General features: G+C 37.3%; 1 protein-coding gene across 1 annotated transcript in view; it reads right to left on the bottom strand.

Annotated features, from left to right (window-relative positions):
* LOC116979080 (exocyst complex component 1-like) overlaps window positions 1-17,333 on the bottom strand; it is a 40,087-nt gene that overhangs the window by 9,083 nt on the left and 13,671 nt on the right. The window contains exons 4-13 of the mRNA XM_033030529.1: window positions 15,983-16,182; window positions 13,702-13,929; window positions 12,175-12,307; window positions 10,470-10,579; window positions 7,354-7,503; window positions 6,117-6,219; window positions 4,500-4,627; window positions 3,364-3,414; window positions 1,595-1,702; window positions 861-943 (exon numbers count right to left, since the gene is read on the bottom strand). Coding sequence (XP_032886420.1) covers window positions 861-943; window positions 1,595-1,702; window positions 3,364-3,414; window positions 4,500-4,627; window positions 6,117-6,219; window positions 7,354-7,503; window positions 10,470-10,579; window positions 12,175-12,307; window positions 13,702-13,929; window positions 15,983-16,182 — 1,294 coding nt within the window. The remainder of the gene's footprint in view (window positions 1-860; window positions 944-1,594; window positions 1,703-3,363; window positions 3,415-4,499; window positions 4,628-6,116; window positions 6,220-7,353; window positions 7,504-10,469; window positions 10,580-12,174; window positions 12,308-13,701; window positions 13,930-15,982; window positions 16,183-17,333) is intronic.

Below are 17,333 nucleotides of genomic sequence, written 5' to 3'. Positions count from 1 at the left end.
CACAGGAAATGAAGTTTTTTTTTTGAAATTCAATGCAAGGAGATGCAGCAATGTCCAACAAACTGCAACGAAACAAAAGGTCAAATAATCTTTTCTTTGTTGGTGGATCCTGGTGAGGGATAAATGTCGGCCAAGGCATGGGTCCAAGTCTACAGTTCTTTTCACATCATGACAAGGAATCTTTTACAGCAATTTGCAAAAACAAATGGAACTCAGAATACTTTGTCCACTAATAACATAGCAACTCTAAAACCTAGATTTTGTGCTCAAGTTTCTTGCCTTGAACTTAATGTCCTAATCTTTTGGATCAAAAAGACAACATTTACTCATTCTTCCACAGACAATGACGTTTGTGGTACTTGAAACGGATATATTATACTATATATTTCAGCAAGGAATTCAATGCCACCTGAAGCTGTATTGATATGGTACGTAAGTGGAAAAACCTTACTTGAAATTGTTACAATTTTTATGATTTTGTGCTAATTGATTGATAAATCTGAAATAATATTACATGATATTAGAGATATTAAATGAGAGTTCAACTCAGAAATCAAATTAGACCTTCCATTTATTTTACATTGTAACATCTGCAGTAAAATGTATTTTTATGAAGGTGGCTTTCAGAGCACCAGCAGTGAAACTATTTCCTTACAACAGATATTTGTTAATTTAAAAGTTGCTTATCCATTGGAATTAAAAATATATAATTTTATTACTAAAGATTGTTGCAGGTATGTCCTGAAATATTCTTTGATCTCAATTCAATTGCCTATCTAATAAATGGACAAATAGGTATAAAGGAAAACAGATCATGGCAAATGATAACTGACATAATAATTATGATACATGTTACATACTCAGGAATACTCTGATGAATCCGTACTTTCTCTATTGAGTCTTGGTTAATCGCAGCCACAAGATCACTTTTACTTCCCACCAACTGGAATAAAAATAACTATACTTAATTTAAAAGCTTTCAAACAATGTCTGCTACCATTTAGAAACACTCTCATATTGAAATAATGATCACAAGCTATCCAGTATTACTTTCTAACTGGTATATGAAGCTACTCAAGAACTTTTAAATATGAATCTAACTTTTAGTTTATTATTCAGCAACGTTAAATTATGTCATTTGGGTTTAAGACCCAGGAACAAAAACAGCCGACATCAGTAATGAACCCATCAATGAGCAGCTGTTTCAGGTTGGTGGTAAACATTATTTTTGACTTGACTTGATCATGAAGCAGGTAGGTATGAATAACAGATATTTTAAGTAACTTTGAGTTAAAGGTAATTTAAAGTAACATTCAGTGCCAAAAAGGACATTGAACACATACAAAAATATACGGTTAATATACCCATACAGTATTTTAAACTGAAAACAGGAGAGTAACTACCATTGTTAACATTTAAAGCACTCAAAATCACATTTTTCTTGAAAATTTTTTTTTTTAGATTATAAAATGTTTTGTAATAGTATTGAAGCAAGCAATTTTAAAGGTTTTATTACTTGAAAACTTAAAACATTTACCATTTAAACACCCAAGTTAAAAAGAGTTTGAAAATATATAGAATATTACTACAAAACCTGTGGTGTTTCACTGTATGTGTCTTCCACTAATATAAAAAATCTGGTGACAAACTCTTCCTCTGCAATGCATATGGGTTCCAATTCTGCCAGAACTTGATCTATAATCTTTATACAAATGAAAACATCATAGCAATAAAACAAAGCATAAAAGTCACATCCTCATTATTCTCTTACTATAATTTTCACAGATAATGGACAGGGATAATTAACCAAAGATTTCTATAACTTAAATAAAAAGTAGAAATTGCTAAGAATTTGGAAGTATGTGCGCATAGCGAGAGTGCGAGTGCAAGTTTGAGCGAGACAGAATGTACGTGGCACTAACTCATTTTGGATACCTGAAGTTAAAATGGCATCTAAAAGTACACAGCATTTTATATGTGGCCAAGGGTGGCAGTGTAGTCCAGACAACTTTGGGCATCAATAGACAATAGGTGCAGGAGCAGGCCATTCGGCCCTTCGAGCCCTTCAATACAAGTTTGTTGTGAAAGCTTGAGCTCTTGGGCAAAGAAACAACACAAACACAGCAGCAGAGTTGTCGAACATCACACCAAGCTCAGAGGCTTTTAAGATGGGAACAAGGAGGAATGAAGCTGAGCTGTCTGCTAAGAACTGAGCATTTTGGGAAGGTCAGAAGACAAAGTGAGAACATAGCAGGAGGTGAGATTGAAAAGAAGATGAATAGAGAGTAAAGTGATGGGCAAGGAATATCCATCGAAGTGTATAATCTTTGAGAGCTGAAAGGTGAAGAAAGATTATTTAGTTATATAAAGGATGGGACAAAGAATGAAATAAAACAATGGACCATGAAGGCTCTGAGAAAGAATGAGTCTGTGTATGAGAGAAAGGTTCAGAGCAAACTCCTTCTGGCAATTGATGCTGAGTCTGGACTTCAAGATCCAGCAAGAACAATGATTTGAGAACCACTGAATGTCTTGAAGATGTGCAACTGTGAGTGGATCATGAAGGATGAAATGCACGTAATAAATCTGAGTCATATGAATCATTGATGAAAGATACATAGCTGTGAAAGCATGTTTTGATGGTTATCTGATCCAGGAAAAAAAGCAATAAATGTGAACAAGGTAAAGAAGTAAACAACAATTCTGCCCGAGGAGACAGTGGACAGTACAGATAGGAATCTATGAGTATGATTGAATAACTATTACAAAGATACATTTGCAGGATAACCGGGAATGAGTACTCAATATAAAAATACACAACATTTTAAAAGAACGTGCCAAAACCGCAAAGAGGGGGATTGTGTTATTCATTGCGGAAGGTTCTAGAATGTTGTTGAATCATGTTGTTGAGCATTGGATAGTAATGTAGAATTGGTTTGGGTTGGAATCAGGAATAGTAGAAGATAGAAGAGGGGTAGTCCACAGGATTCCATAATGTACTGTCTTCTTATGATGGAGCACAAATGGGAAAATATTTAGGGAACGTTTGAAGGAAGCTACAGTGACAAGGGAATTTTTAATCTACATGTCGATAGGATACATTATAGAAACATTTTTGGATTGTGTTAACGATTGCTCCTCAGAACAGTATGTTGTGATTTGATCATGTGTTCTTGTATTGCAGAAGATTAAAACACCAAATAAACAAAGAAAATGCTGAAAATATTGAGCATATACTTTTGACAACGATATTGAGCTGTTTTTCATCAATGACAAATTAACCGGTACAAATACCATCTTGAAGGCAACGAGAAATATATTGGTACAATAAAAAAATTACTTTTTATTGAAATTGAGTCATACCTCTGTACAAAATGAGGAAGTGCTCCATTCTCTGCCCTGATCGTCTTTGGCCTTGATAATTGCACACAAGCCAGAAAATAATGCAAACATCTAAAGTCAGCTTATTGTACATTAATACTGTGAACATGTAACTTTTTATTTAATAAAGATAATCTGATGTAATGTCACAGGAATATATTGTTTTGTTTAATAAAAGAACAGAGTATGCTAGAAAATACATTTGTTGAAGGCCAAGTAAAAGTCAAATAGATCTTGTTTAAATATGTTGTGGATACTATGTATGGAGTAAGACAAAATGCATGAAATAAAAATGTTATTTCTAGCATATTAGTTTACAGTAAATTGCCAACCCTGATCAACTGATCAGGACAACCTGCATAATAATGAAGGGAAATGTAATGCAATCAAATTATAACCTAATTTACCCATAAAATTGTGCAGTTCATGGTAGATTTAATCTTTTAAAACAAAAACAAGTTAAAAATAGTTTCCAACAGAATGCTTTTGCTTACAGTTGAATACAACTTCTTGAAATGAATAAACCCTGAGATTGGGATGATCACTGGAAAAAAAGAGAACTAGCAAAATTGAGTGGTGTACGAGATTTTTAGAAGGCCTTCAATAAGGAACACACAGATTATTATCACAGTATTATCATAACTTGGCATAACATGAAGACATGTTGAAGAACAGAAAACACACAGCAGGTCAGGTAATGCCACAGAGTGACAAATTGATCAGCTTGTTCCTTTTTCCTCAGATAAACTTTTAATTAAAGAGTCTGTGAAACTGGAGTGTGTTGAAAAAAAACAAGAGCACTGATTTTGAGGGAAAAAGTGACCAAATATCAAATGTCAAGTAGATAAGTTAAAACACATTGCCCAAACCCAAATTAGTACATAAACAACATAAACACTGCAATATATGGCTGAATTTGTAGGCAATTACTTTTAAATGGTTCCAGGTTAAAATTTGTCATCATATAGATAGCTTTTAAACATTAAAATGAGAATAAACAGATATGCATAATTAATGCATTTATCAGAAAAAAATTAAAGTTCAACACACATTGAACCAACTCTTGTAACAATATTATTAAATTGAAATATCCATAATGTCATAGAAAGCTGCTGTACCCTGTCCAGGATTCCACGATCTGTTATGTCAACTTCTGGCTCTAAATGCTCATATAAAGTATTTCTGAAGAATGTTTTTTGCAGATTGGATGTGGAAGCAGTCAACTTTTCAATACTTTCCTGGATCTCTAAAAATTACAGTACAACAAAGAGACCATATCTTGTACATTAAACATTTTGATAGGCATAATTGTTCTTCATTATATTAGCACACAATTTAGAAAACATATTTTCTCCACAGAAAATGAACTACTGCTAAACTATGCAAATAGTTCTACACATAAAATAACAATTATGTTTTCTGGCTTCATCTCAAATAAAACCTATTTGTTCTATTGTGAATTTACTTGTAGAAAACAACCAAAGATGATTCAAGGGAGTACAGGTACCCCACCAATTTTCTGGCAACTGGTGGCCTGATACCTTCCTTAATCCAGACAAAAGTACGAGAGTGCACTCAAAATCCCCAATGGAAGACCCCCCGAAAATGTTGCATCTAGGCCAGGTGAGGTGGCCAATCTCGACCTAGAGACATCCGCAGCTTGACTTCTGACCGGCGGGTCAAATTTGCCCCCTGTGCCTGGTGCTCTGGAACTCCGGCCTAGCCGGAGCCGGCAGATCCGTTCCCATAGCTGACTTCCGAGGGCGACTTTGCAGGCCAGTATCTCGGCCCCTGGCGACCTGCCCTGCCGCATTTTCGCATTTGCCGTGCCCGCCCAGCCGCACTTTTGAAAGATTTGTGTTGGTCGGGTAGTACTGCCAGGAAAATTGTGCCTCGGGCGGCCACCTATCTGAGCCTCAGTGGGGACTTCTGATGGCAACTTGTTATCCAGCGCCTGGGCTACCCATGCAAGAATTGGAAGTTTCACTGTAAATTTAATTTACACGGAATATTTGTGATATTTATGTTTTTAGCTGACCATAGGGCTTTAGCGACACGGGGGTGGGGGGCGCATAATTAGTGGGTCAGAGGTGTATGGTTGTATAATTATTGTGACCTCTGTAGATGTGGGAAAACTGATAATCCGTCAAGAACGGTGGTGGGGATGTTATAACCTGGGCATGCATGGCTGCTGAAGGTACTAGCTCACTTATCTTCATTTATGATACAACTGCTATGGTAGTAGCATAATGAATTCTGAAGTGTATAGACACATCCTATCTGCTCAAGTTCAAACAAATGCCTCAAAACTCATTGGCTGGCGATTCATTCTACAGCAAGACAATGATCCCAAACATACTACTAACGCAACAAAAGTTTTTCAAAGATACAAAATAAACTCAGTTTTTCAAAATTTGGTCCAATTTATTTCATTTCAATTTAACTGTCTTTTGTTTTAGAAAAGGAGTATGACTGTTCTATCAATGAGCTGTCATTTAAATGTGTTTACATTTATCTTGTGAATGGTTGTGTTTACAGCAAAGCATCTAATTAATTTTATTGTTTAAGATCAATGATTTTAAAAAGGGCAGGTGAAATTAAATGATTATCTTTACTGTATTTCACGCTGGCGATATCATCATAATATCCATTACAAGTATATTTTGTGAGCTTCTTCATGTGTAAACAAGATAGTTGCTTTCAGTAATGCTTTATGAAACTCTAAGTATACTTACTGAATTTCATGCCATCCTTTATTCCAGTCAGTTTAAACTTCAGTAAATCAAAAAAATCTTTGACCTGTTTGTCATAGAGTTTTTTAATATTTTCAGCATATACCTGATGTAAAATCAACAGAGAATTAAAGTGAAGTTAAAAAAACGTACTGTAGTTATCAATAGCAAATTAATCATATCATTTCATATATTTTATATGTCTTATGGATCTGCCTTGATATCAAGGATGAACTAAATTCCAAATATAGCTTCAAGATCAGTCTGTCGGATGCTTTCTCGTTAAGTGCTAGCCTCCCTCATGAACTGTTTTAAGATGTGTGTTGTTGAAGCACCTTTTTTTAGCTTTCCTAAATTACAATTATGTCCCTGGCCATCCACTGATTCAACTCATTATACACCTCTATAACGTCACTTTTTTGTGTGTACTTCAGTTTTAAAAAACACTAGACCAACTGGGTCCCTGTCACACGGGAGGCCTGGTACCCCAACGCAATATTCCATCACTAAGCCGTAGGCCCCATGGGAGGCAATGTCCGTCAACTCAACCCGTTCCCCAACGTAAGATTGCACCACTCCCCTGCCTCCCCCAGCACTGGACTTAAAAAAAAATATTCAAATTGTACTTCCCCTGCCTGCCACAGCACTTACAATACCAATTCACCCTTCCCCTCCTGTTCAAGAATTTGCTGCCAGGAGCTGGAGTAAGTGTTGTATGATGGCAACATTGTTGCAAATGTCAGGTGGAGGACTGCGAGATCCCATTGTGGCGTTATAGCTCCTGTTCAGGTGGAAACTTGGTGGAAGTACAGAGTATTCCTGGATTGTAATTTTGTATGGAAGTTTGTTGCAAGCTGGGCCAGCAAGGATTTAGCAGTAAAAATCTTTTGAAAGTTAAATTTTTAAATTTAAAAATCATGAATAACGTGAAATATAACATCAAATCTGAAGGAAAGTTGACAGGAGCGACTACGGGACAAAGGTGCGTGAAACCTTTTAGCGCTATCATGTACCGTTTTGGTGTAGTTCCAGGATCACATGGGACAACAAACACAAACATAGATAGAAACAAGACAAGAGTTTTAGTAATATATAGATATTAAGTAGTTTATTAAATGATAGCATTTTCAAACAAAGAGTAATGTCACATGAATAATTTAAGTAACCATGCATCAACATCACTACACAATTTCTTAGCTTTCAGATTACAGAGCACATTTTGACAGGCAAATAAACATACCTTAGACAAACCATTAAAAATAACCAGGTTGCTGCTTTTTAGCCAAGCCATTAAAGGGTTATACGGCAACAATTCATCATGATAAAATTTATGTCTGGGAAAGATCAGTTCTCCAGTCTGTTGCATCAGGCTAACACCTGGGTCATTTCCCTTAAAAGCAAGAAGAAAAAATATCTTCAGAATATTTAACAAAAGAAACAAAGTCACTCAATTCTCCCACTCAGGATGCACAAATATTTTAAATGTTCTAGGCAACATAAATGAAAATGTCAATATATATATACACAATTCACTCAATTAATTTGGTTTGTTACTAAGCCTGCAGGTCAAAGGCTCGTGCCTCATTTCCATTTGTGCACCAATTTAGTTTACTTAGCTCACAAGATCTGAGTTGGGAAAACTACCTCCAAAGAAAATCCATGATCCCAGATCATGAGTGACGTTCAATCAGTTTGGCTTTAACTTTCTGCAGGCATTTGCTGTTAGTTCACTAAGGCTCAGCTACTAAGAATGGTTATTTGATACGTACAAATTTGATATTTGTACACCGATGTACATGCTGGGATATATTACAATAGTTTTTAGCACTTTCCAATAGGATCGAGTTAAATGTGATGGCTCATACTGGGGAATAGAAGTCCCCTCGGAAAAAAGAAAATTGGTGGAATATTTGATTAAAAAGTAAATGTTAGCTTATGTCAAAGAGTTTTGTTTAAGAAGGAACTGCAGATGCTGGAAAATCCAAGGTAGTCAAAAATGATGGAGAAACTCAGCGGGTGCGGCAGCATCTATGGAGTGAAGGAAATAGGTGACATTTCGGGTCGAGACCCTTCAATGTCATGTCATGTACTTAGCTTATGTCGTATAAACAGTTTAGCACCAAGGGGCAACTGACCACTAATGATAGCCTACAGCCTTTACATCATCTGCAAGGCACATATAAAGAATTGAAGAAACACTCTTCATTGTCTGGATGAGAGCAGCTTCAGCAACACTTGGCACCATCCAAACAAAGTTGGTCAGCTTGATTATTAACACTATATATTCATACCTTCTACCAGTGATCCACCATTATTGCAATGCACACCACCTTCAAAGACTTGGAACTTTATACAACTTTATTTATCCCAGGAGGGAAAATAATTTGCCAACAGTCATAAAAAACACAATATACATGAAAATAAAGTGACGAGTGGTAAGGCTTTGGGGATGTGCAAAGATTGAGGAGGTGGGGGACAGTCAGTCTACCCCATGACAGAAGAGGGATGAGTTGTAAAGTTTGATAGCCACAGAGAAGAAGGATCTCCTGTGGCGTTCTGTCCTGCATCTTGGTGGAACCAGTCTGTTGCTGAAGGTACTCCTCAGGTTGACCAGTGTGTCATGGAGGGGGTGAGCTGCAATGTCCAGGATGCTCCGCAGTTTGAGGAACATCCTCCCTTCCAAGACAACCTCCCAGTAATCAAAGTCTGCCACCAGGACGGAGCCAGCCTTCCTAATGAGTTTGTTGATTCTATTGGCGTTTGCAGACTTCGCTCTGCTGCCCCAGCACGGCAGCGAAGAAGATGACACTGGCTACCACCGATTGGTAGAACATCTGCAGCAGCTCATTGCAGACGTTGAAGGAGCGGAGCCTTCTCAAAAAGTACTGGCGGCTCTGTCCCTTCTTGTACATTTGCCTCCGCGTTCCTGAACCAGTCCAGTTTACTGTCCAGTACACTCCCAGGTATTTGTACTCCCTGGTAAACTGCACATCCACACCATTGTTGGAGACAGGGGACATGGGTGTTCCTCCCCTCCTAAAGTCCACCATCAACTCCTTAGTCTTGTCAGTGTTGAGCTGCAGGTGATTTAGCTACACCACTCAACAAAGTCACTGACTACACCTCTGTACTCAGCCTCCCTCCCCTCACTGATGCAGCCCACAATTGCAGAGTCATCTGAAAAATTCTGCAGGTGGCAGGAGGCAGAGTTATATCTGAAGTCTGTGGTGTAGATGGTAAAGAAAGGTAGAGAGGATCGTCCCCTGTGGGGCCTGCGTTGCTCACCACCATGCCCGAGACACAGTTCTGTAGCCTGACATATTGTGGTCATCCAGTCAGGTAGTTGGTGATCCTGGACACCAATGGAGCATCCACCTGCATCTTCGTTAGTTTGCTCCCTGGCGGTGCAGGCCGGATCATGTTAAAAGCACTGGAGAAGTCAAAAAACATGACTCTCACAATGTTTCCCAGCATATCCAGGTGAGCATAGGAACGATGGAGCAGGTGGATGATGGTGTCCTCAACCCCCATCTTTGTCCAGGTAGGGTTTAATGCATTTCATTATTTCTGGTCCTTTCTCATGTTCTGTGCTCTTTCTATTAAACAAAATTAAATTGTATCTTTAATTGTCATATTTTCAATGTTTTATGTCTTAGTGCATTCAATTGGACAGTTAATAAACATAAGATCATGGCTTAAAAGACTGTAAAACTAATTCAGGAAACAGGTTTGTTGCTAATGAGTGAAAAAAAACCCAGCACTGTAAAAGCCTTGAAGTTAGGTCTACTTAAGAGGGTTATGCCAGGGGACTACTCTGGGTAACAGTGGGTTTAGTGCACAGGTAACTGAACAGTGTAAGCAGCGAGTACCTCAGCAGGCATTCTGGGTTAATAACCAGGCCAAACTGATATTGTTCAGCTAATTTTAACTGTTTCAAAAAGTTGAAAATACCATGTGAATAACTGTATTTTTAAGGTCAGCTGAATGCTTAATGTAAAATGATAAATCAGTCAACAGTTCAATTGCACAGCATTGCCTAGTCAAGTGCTATTTACTCAGCAAGAAAAAACACCAAAGTGATTGTCATCAATATCAAATTATTCTCAATCCTTACCTACTTCTACATATTCAGTTCAAGAAATGCTAGATGAAGGTTATATTTAAGATTGATACAACCAAATAATGCATGACTTCCAATGTATTTTGCTTTTGTTTATCAAAAGCTAAATGATAAACTAAACAAAAGTACAATACCACATGTTAAAATTTGCTCTACGCATCACAGCAAGTTTTTCACATTTTTTTCTGACAGATTTATTCGAAGAATCATCTTACTTTATTAACTATTTTTCTTACCTGTAGTACAAATATATTGCTAATATGCCGTATGAATCGACTTTCAAATTGTTGTCGCAAATTTTCAAATGTTATTAACTGTTCCACAACACTTTGCAGTTTCCGATGGCCTAATAAAACCAAAGTGTGAAATTCATGTTGTCATTAACAACTAAATTTACAGATAATGGGACAGACAATGCAATCTTACCTGTAGTACAAATTTACAGGAAGTCTAGGGGCGGCACGCACACCCCCATCCACATTAACGGGACGGAGGTGGAACCTGCGTAGAGCTCAGGTTCCTCGGGGTCAACCACTCCGATGACCTCTCTTGGACCCACAATACCTCAACTCTGGTCAAGAAGGCTCACCAGCGTCTCTTCTTCCTGAGGAGACTGAAGAAGGTCCATCTGTCTCCCCAGATTCTGGTGAACTTCTACCGCTGCACCATCAAGAGCATCCTTACCAACTGTATCACAGTATGGTATGGCAACTGCTCTGTCTATTCGAGGGGATATAATTTTTCCAATGGAGCTCCAAAGACCATGGGAGACAAGTGAGGATTTGCAGTAAAATTGGTTCAGATGATATCACCTCCTATTATCAGTCAAAATGAAATGCCATTTATATCAACATTTTAATATGTTTCTCACTAGAGATGATGCCTGAGCTGGTTAATATTTCCTTCATTTATTTTGCTCTTGTAATTAAAACTTTTTGATATAATTTCTTTAAAATTATATAACTATATTTTTTTGCAGCAATGGAGGCTCAAGAGACTGCAGATGCTAGAATATGGAGCAAAAACACCCGAACTGCTGGAGAAACTCGGCAGGATGAACAACATCTGCGGGGAAAGAGGAATTGTCAATGTTTCCGGTTGGACCCTGCATTAGTCATGATTTTCTGCAGTCGTTTTTTTGTTTATGCAATGATGTTTAGTGCAGTAATTGAAAGGCCATTTAAATTTCCTGGGCATCACTACTTAACAGAACCATCAAGAACTTCTAAAAGGCATTGACAAATTCTTCAAAGCTCTTTTGGTGTATCATCTATTTCCGCCAAAGCAATAATGCTGATCACTTTAATATCTTTAATAATTAAGTGTAGATATTCTGGGCATTTTCACCTCACCTTAGCACCTATACAAATGTAGCATATCTGCTGTCGGCCTAGTCGAGAAGTTTTAACATCAGACAAATGAGGGGTTGAGGTCGAGACTTTCCTAGCCTGTATTCATTTATTTTACAAAGTGAGGTTGCAGCAAGTTAAGTGTGAAAAGATTATATATCTATCTGTAACCTCCAGCTTTCTCAATTTGGAGGTGTGTACTTTGTCTAATTTGTGCTGAGTAAGCACATCCATCTCTATTTTTGTTATTTTTAAATATATACTCAAAAGTAAAACCAAACACACTCACATCAGGTGTCAGGTACAGCTTCATTATCTCCAGATACTTAACTGTATGAAGGGTGATTTTTCACAACTGCAGGAAATTCCAAAGAATTTCATTTTTTATTTAAAGTCTAAAACCTTAAAGACAATTAGTTGAATCAGATTTGAGTTATTTCAAGTAGATGCAGACCATCTCCCCTCCTCCCAAAGTTAATGTTCTTTAAATTTATACAAAACTGAATGATTTGTGTTTATAGGACTTAGACTTTCATTAACTAAGAGATACAAGGAGCATAAAATAAAGCAGAAAAGTTAAAATTGAACATACCTGTTGATAACTTCACATTCATACAATTATTCAATGCTTCAACAGCTGTTATACAAGCTTCTAAGCTCTCAGGTATGGACAGATCACCAGTGCGTAAAGCTACTTGATGTTCTTCAGCCAGGTCCAATTTGTCCTATTACAACATCAAATATTATTATAAAAACAAGTATATTAAATATGGTAATGTTAAATCAATTAAACCCTATGAGATAAAATATGTCCAGCTTAAACAATGCAACAAATTATTCATAAATCTAAGCCAAATATTGCCTTGCAACAAGAGGGTTGAGAAGGAATCCAAGATGCAACAAAGAAAAGGAAAACCATTTCTTGCTAGCAATCCTACAAAGAAAACAGATTTATGCTCTTCCTTTTCTTTTCAAACTGCTTACTCTATGCATCTCAATTGCATTCCCAATTTAAAATTGATTACTTTTGATAGTTTTCTTAATTCCATAAATTATATAAACTTTTACTATCTATCTTCATAGCACTGTTAAATGCATAAATGTTGTTGCCAGGGTGTCAATTAATTGCTTCAAGTTTACGTGAAAAAATATGATCTATAGGGCTTTACTTTGAAAGAAATGGAAAACAGATCAAATGTGTCTCTAATACACATGTTTATTCAGGAAACAATCAAAAATACAGAACAAGGAATGAAGTAAAATCATAAATTACAGATGAATACCAAGTGACCCAGTAGATTTAAGTACAGTACAATAATTATGATTAGATTTGAAAAATAAGTTTTCTCGTTGGCTAAACTGAGGTGATGCAAATGGAGACTGATTATCCAAATGGTTTGGAGTATATGCAGGTTTATGAATGAAATTCACAACAGAATATTGGTCAGCAGTCTCAATTGGAAAAAAGGAAAACATTAGTTTAATTTATAAAATAAAAGCAGTCAAATTGTAGAAGAGAAATAGAGAAGACATCAAACCAGTGCTATATGTACACTGCTTTTATATAAAACCATAAGACATTGGAGCAGAATTAGGCCTTTCTGCCCATCGAGTCTGCTCCACCATTCGATCATGGCTGATCTATTTTTCCTTCTCAACCTCATTCTCCTAACCTTCTCCCTGTAACCTTTCAGGCAATTTCTTTATTGGAAATGGGCTGGAATAACTCTAGGTCAGGCAGCATCAAAGGTAAACACAAAATGCTTGAGTAACTCAGCGGGACAGGCAGCATCTCTGGAGAGAAGGAATGGGTGACTTTTTGGTTTGAGGCCCTTCTTCAGAGGTCAGGCAGCAACTCTGGAGAACATGGATATGTGACGTTTTGGGTCGAGACAGTGCATGAGCTGTCAGTCTATTAGCAATAAGGCCCAATTTAAATTGTGCAAAACATGCATGTTTTCTTTCAAACTATTTAACCTCCCTGAGAAAGTATTTGCGGCTTCACTCATACAGAATTTTGCCAATGCTTCCTATAAATTGTTACTTTAAAAGGTGATCTTTAAAAGACCACACGATGTAGCTCTTATTGTCCACCTGTAAATCTACATAGCTAGCTTACCACAAGAAAAATGACTTCCTCTAAAAGTTTTTGCTGATTACAATCAATGACTTGTAATTGATAATTGCTCTGGTGAATATGATCCATCTGTTCTTTAACACTCTGCAGCAGTTCTTCGTAGGTCTGAAGTGTCTGCTCAATGTTTCTCACATCAACAAGACTCATGTCAATTAACTCCATTAGTTCAGTAACTTGCTTCTCAGATACAATGATTGATCGTATGTTTGCCTGAAGGATAGACAAGAGCTTAAATAATTCTTAATATTCACTGTCAGCAGAAAAGTCACTTACCTGCTTGCATATACTATAAAGCACAGTTATCTGATCTATACATTTTAGTGATAAAGTGTTGGTTGAATTCTATTTTTGAACAACGTTGTTAGATTTTGACAGGGACTAATAAAATGATTGATTTTACAATTAACTTAGACCTAAACATTATGATAAAGTATTTTTAATAAGTAAAATATCTTAGAATATACTAGGCATGTATTATTTTAAAATACTTCCATTGCTTGGTAGTATACTACAAATAGCATTCTCTGTTTGCAGTATTTTATTTTTCAAAGCCGTTTAAGGTTTTCATATCACATTGTTTACCATGTCCACCCTATTTTTTTGCCAGATATAGTAGAATTATAGAAAGTAGCATATTTTATTTATCACAGAACTATGTGCACATAGAAAATAGGTGCAGGAGGAGGCCATTCGGCCCGTCGAGCCAGCACCACCATTCATTGTGATCATGTCTGATCGTCCCCTATCAATAACCCATGCATGCCTTCTCCCCATATCCCTCGACTCCACTAGCCCCAAGAGCTCTATCTAACTCTCTCTTAAATCCATTCTGTGACTTGGCCTCCACTGCCCTCTGTGGCAGGAATTCCATAAATTCACAACTTTCTGGGTGAAAAAGTGTTTTCTCACCTCAGTCTTAAATGACCTCCGCTTTAGTCTAAGACTGTGGCCCCTGGTTCTGGACTCGTCCATCATTGGGACCATTTTTCCTGCATCTAGCATGTCCAGTCCATTTATAATTTTATATGTTTCTATAAGATCCCCCTCATCCTTCTAAACTCCAGTGAATACAAGCCTAGTCTTTTCAATCTTTCCTCATATGACAGTCCCGCCATCCCAGGGATCAATCTCGTGAACCTACGTTGCACTGCCTCAATCACAAGGATGTCCTTCCTCAAATTAGGAGACCAAAACTGTACACAATACGCCAGATGTGGTCTCACCAGAGCCCTATACAACTGCAGAAGAACCTATTTACTCCTATACTGAAATCCTCCTGTTATGAAGGCCAACATTCCATTAGCTTTCTTCACTGCCTGCTGTACCTGTAAGCCAACTTTCAGTGACCGGTGTACAAGGACGTCCAGGTCTCGCTGCACCTCCCCCTTACCTAACCTAACCCCATTGAGATAATAATCTGCCCCCTTGTTTTTGTCACCAAAGTGGATAACCTCACATTTATCTATATTATACTGCCACGCATCTGCCCACTCTCTCAACCTGTCCAGATCACCCTGCAACCTCCTAACATCCTCTTCACAGTTCACATTAATGATTTGGAAGAGGGAATTAGGAGCAACACTAGCAAGTTTGCGGATGTAACAAAGCTGGGTGGCAGTGTATATGGTAAACAGTTGCGACCCCAACACCGAGCCTTGCGGCACTCCACTCGCCACTGCCTGCCATTCTGAAAAGGACCCGTTCACTCCTACTCTTTGCTTCCAGTCTGCCAACCAATTCTCTATCCATGTCAACACCCTACCCCCAATCCCATGTGCTCTAATTTTAGTCTCCAGTCTCCTGTGCGGGACCTTATCAAAGGCTTTTTGAAAGACAAGATACACTACATCCACTGGCACCCCTTCATCCATTTTACTTATCACATCCTCAAAAAATTCCAGAAGATTAGGCAAGCATGATTTCCCTTTCATAAATCCATGTTGACTTGTACTAATCCATTTACTGCTATCCAAGTGCCCCATTATTACCTATTTAATAATTTAACATCTATAATTGCACGTAGCATCCACCAATGCTATTTCTGTTGCATATTACAGAATATAAGACTGTACCAGTTTTGAGTACTTCACTACAGCTGTAAGTAATTCAATAAAACAATCAAGTAGTAATTAAATTACCAAACTACACAAAGGGCATATTGTATTAACTAATAAATGAAATAATGTACATCTCTTTAAAAAGTGAGTGGAACATTCAGCAAAATGCATTAGGATTTTCAAATATATTACTTTTAAAATAGTACCTCATCTAATACATGGAGATCTTTGCTCATTTTTTCTGCAAAAGCTTCAGAATTAGATATAGATTGATCAAACTGTTCCATTATTTTTCCTACGTCCAATGCCTCTTTTGGTGTGAGTACTTGATAAACATCAATTTCTTCTTCGTCATCTACTTCAATAGGCTCACTTGTTCTCTCTTCTACTGGAGGACGCAAGCACTCTGAAATCCAATTATTTTGATAAAACTTCCTCTTCATTAAACAAAATGTCAAATAATTTATCTGAAACTTGATCTTATGACTGCAATTTTCACAGGTTAAATCTCAAAACATATTAAATGTCTAGGCAAAATTATCAAGGAAAAAACTGACAATAAAAATATTTGACATAATGTACTTCAGTACACCAATTAACACAGCCCAAGTTGTTTACAGGATAAGTCATGATTACTATCGCCTTTGAGCTTTAAATTAATTGTGCAGGATATCATCACTAGTAATTTCAGCAGAAGAACTAATATACATTTGCATAATGACTATTATAAATTCAGCAGACACCCTTATCAGCATATTTTGTATATTTCATTATTTATTTGTTATATTGAATAGAATACTCAATGCCTTGTTTGTTGTACAATTTGAACATCAAATATTACCTTGCAAAATGCAATGTTAATTTTTATAAATATCCAGGAAAATAAAGTTGGAAAGATCCCCTTGCAAAGTAGTCAAGACCTCATCTCTGACCCATATTTGCACTGATGGACTTGCCATTCAAGATAGTTCAACATAATGTTTCCAACAGATACATACATCACAAAACAGTTTGAATAGCTTCAGGTTGGAATTAATCAACCCTTTTACATGTTCTTTGTGTTTTACATGTTCTTAGCCATTACGAAGGGCAGCATGCATTATTCGATTGAACTTAATCATATACGATACAATAGAGCTTTATTTATCCCAGGAGGGAAATTGGACTGCCAACAGTCATAAACCACAAGATACATGAAATTAAAGTGACGAGTGGAAAGGATTGGGGATGTGCAAAGATTGGGGGGGGGGGGGGGGGGGGGGGGGGGGGGGGGGGGAGGTCAGTTGTCCTCACAACAGAATGCGGAGGAGTTGTACAGTTTGATAGCCACAGGGGAAAAAGGATCTCCTGTGGCGTTCTGTACTGCATCTTGGTGGAACTAGTCTGTTGCTGAAGGTACTCCTCAGGTTGACCAGTGTGTCATGGAAGGGGTGAGCTATATTGTTTAAGATACTCTGCAGTTTGAGGAGCATCCTCCCCTCCTAGACCACCTCCTATGAAAGCAACTCCGCCCCCAGGACGGAGCCATCCTTCCTGATGAGCTTGTTAATCCTGTTA

The sequence above is a fragment of the Amblyraja radiata genome, chromosome 12, assembly GCF_010909765.2.
Source record: "Amblyraja radiata isolate CabotCenter1 chromosome 12, sAmbRad1.1.pri, whole genome shotgun sequence".
Classification (NCBI taxonomy): domain Eukaryota; kingdom Metazoa; phylum Chordata; class Chondrichthyes; order Rajiformes; family Rajidae; genus Amblyraja; species Amblyraja radiata.
This window is presented reverse-complemented; position numbering and strand designations above follow the sequence as displayed.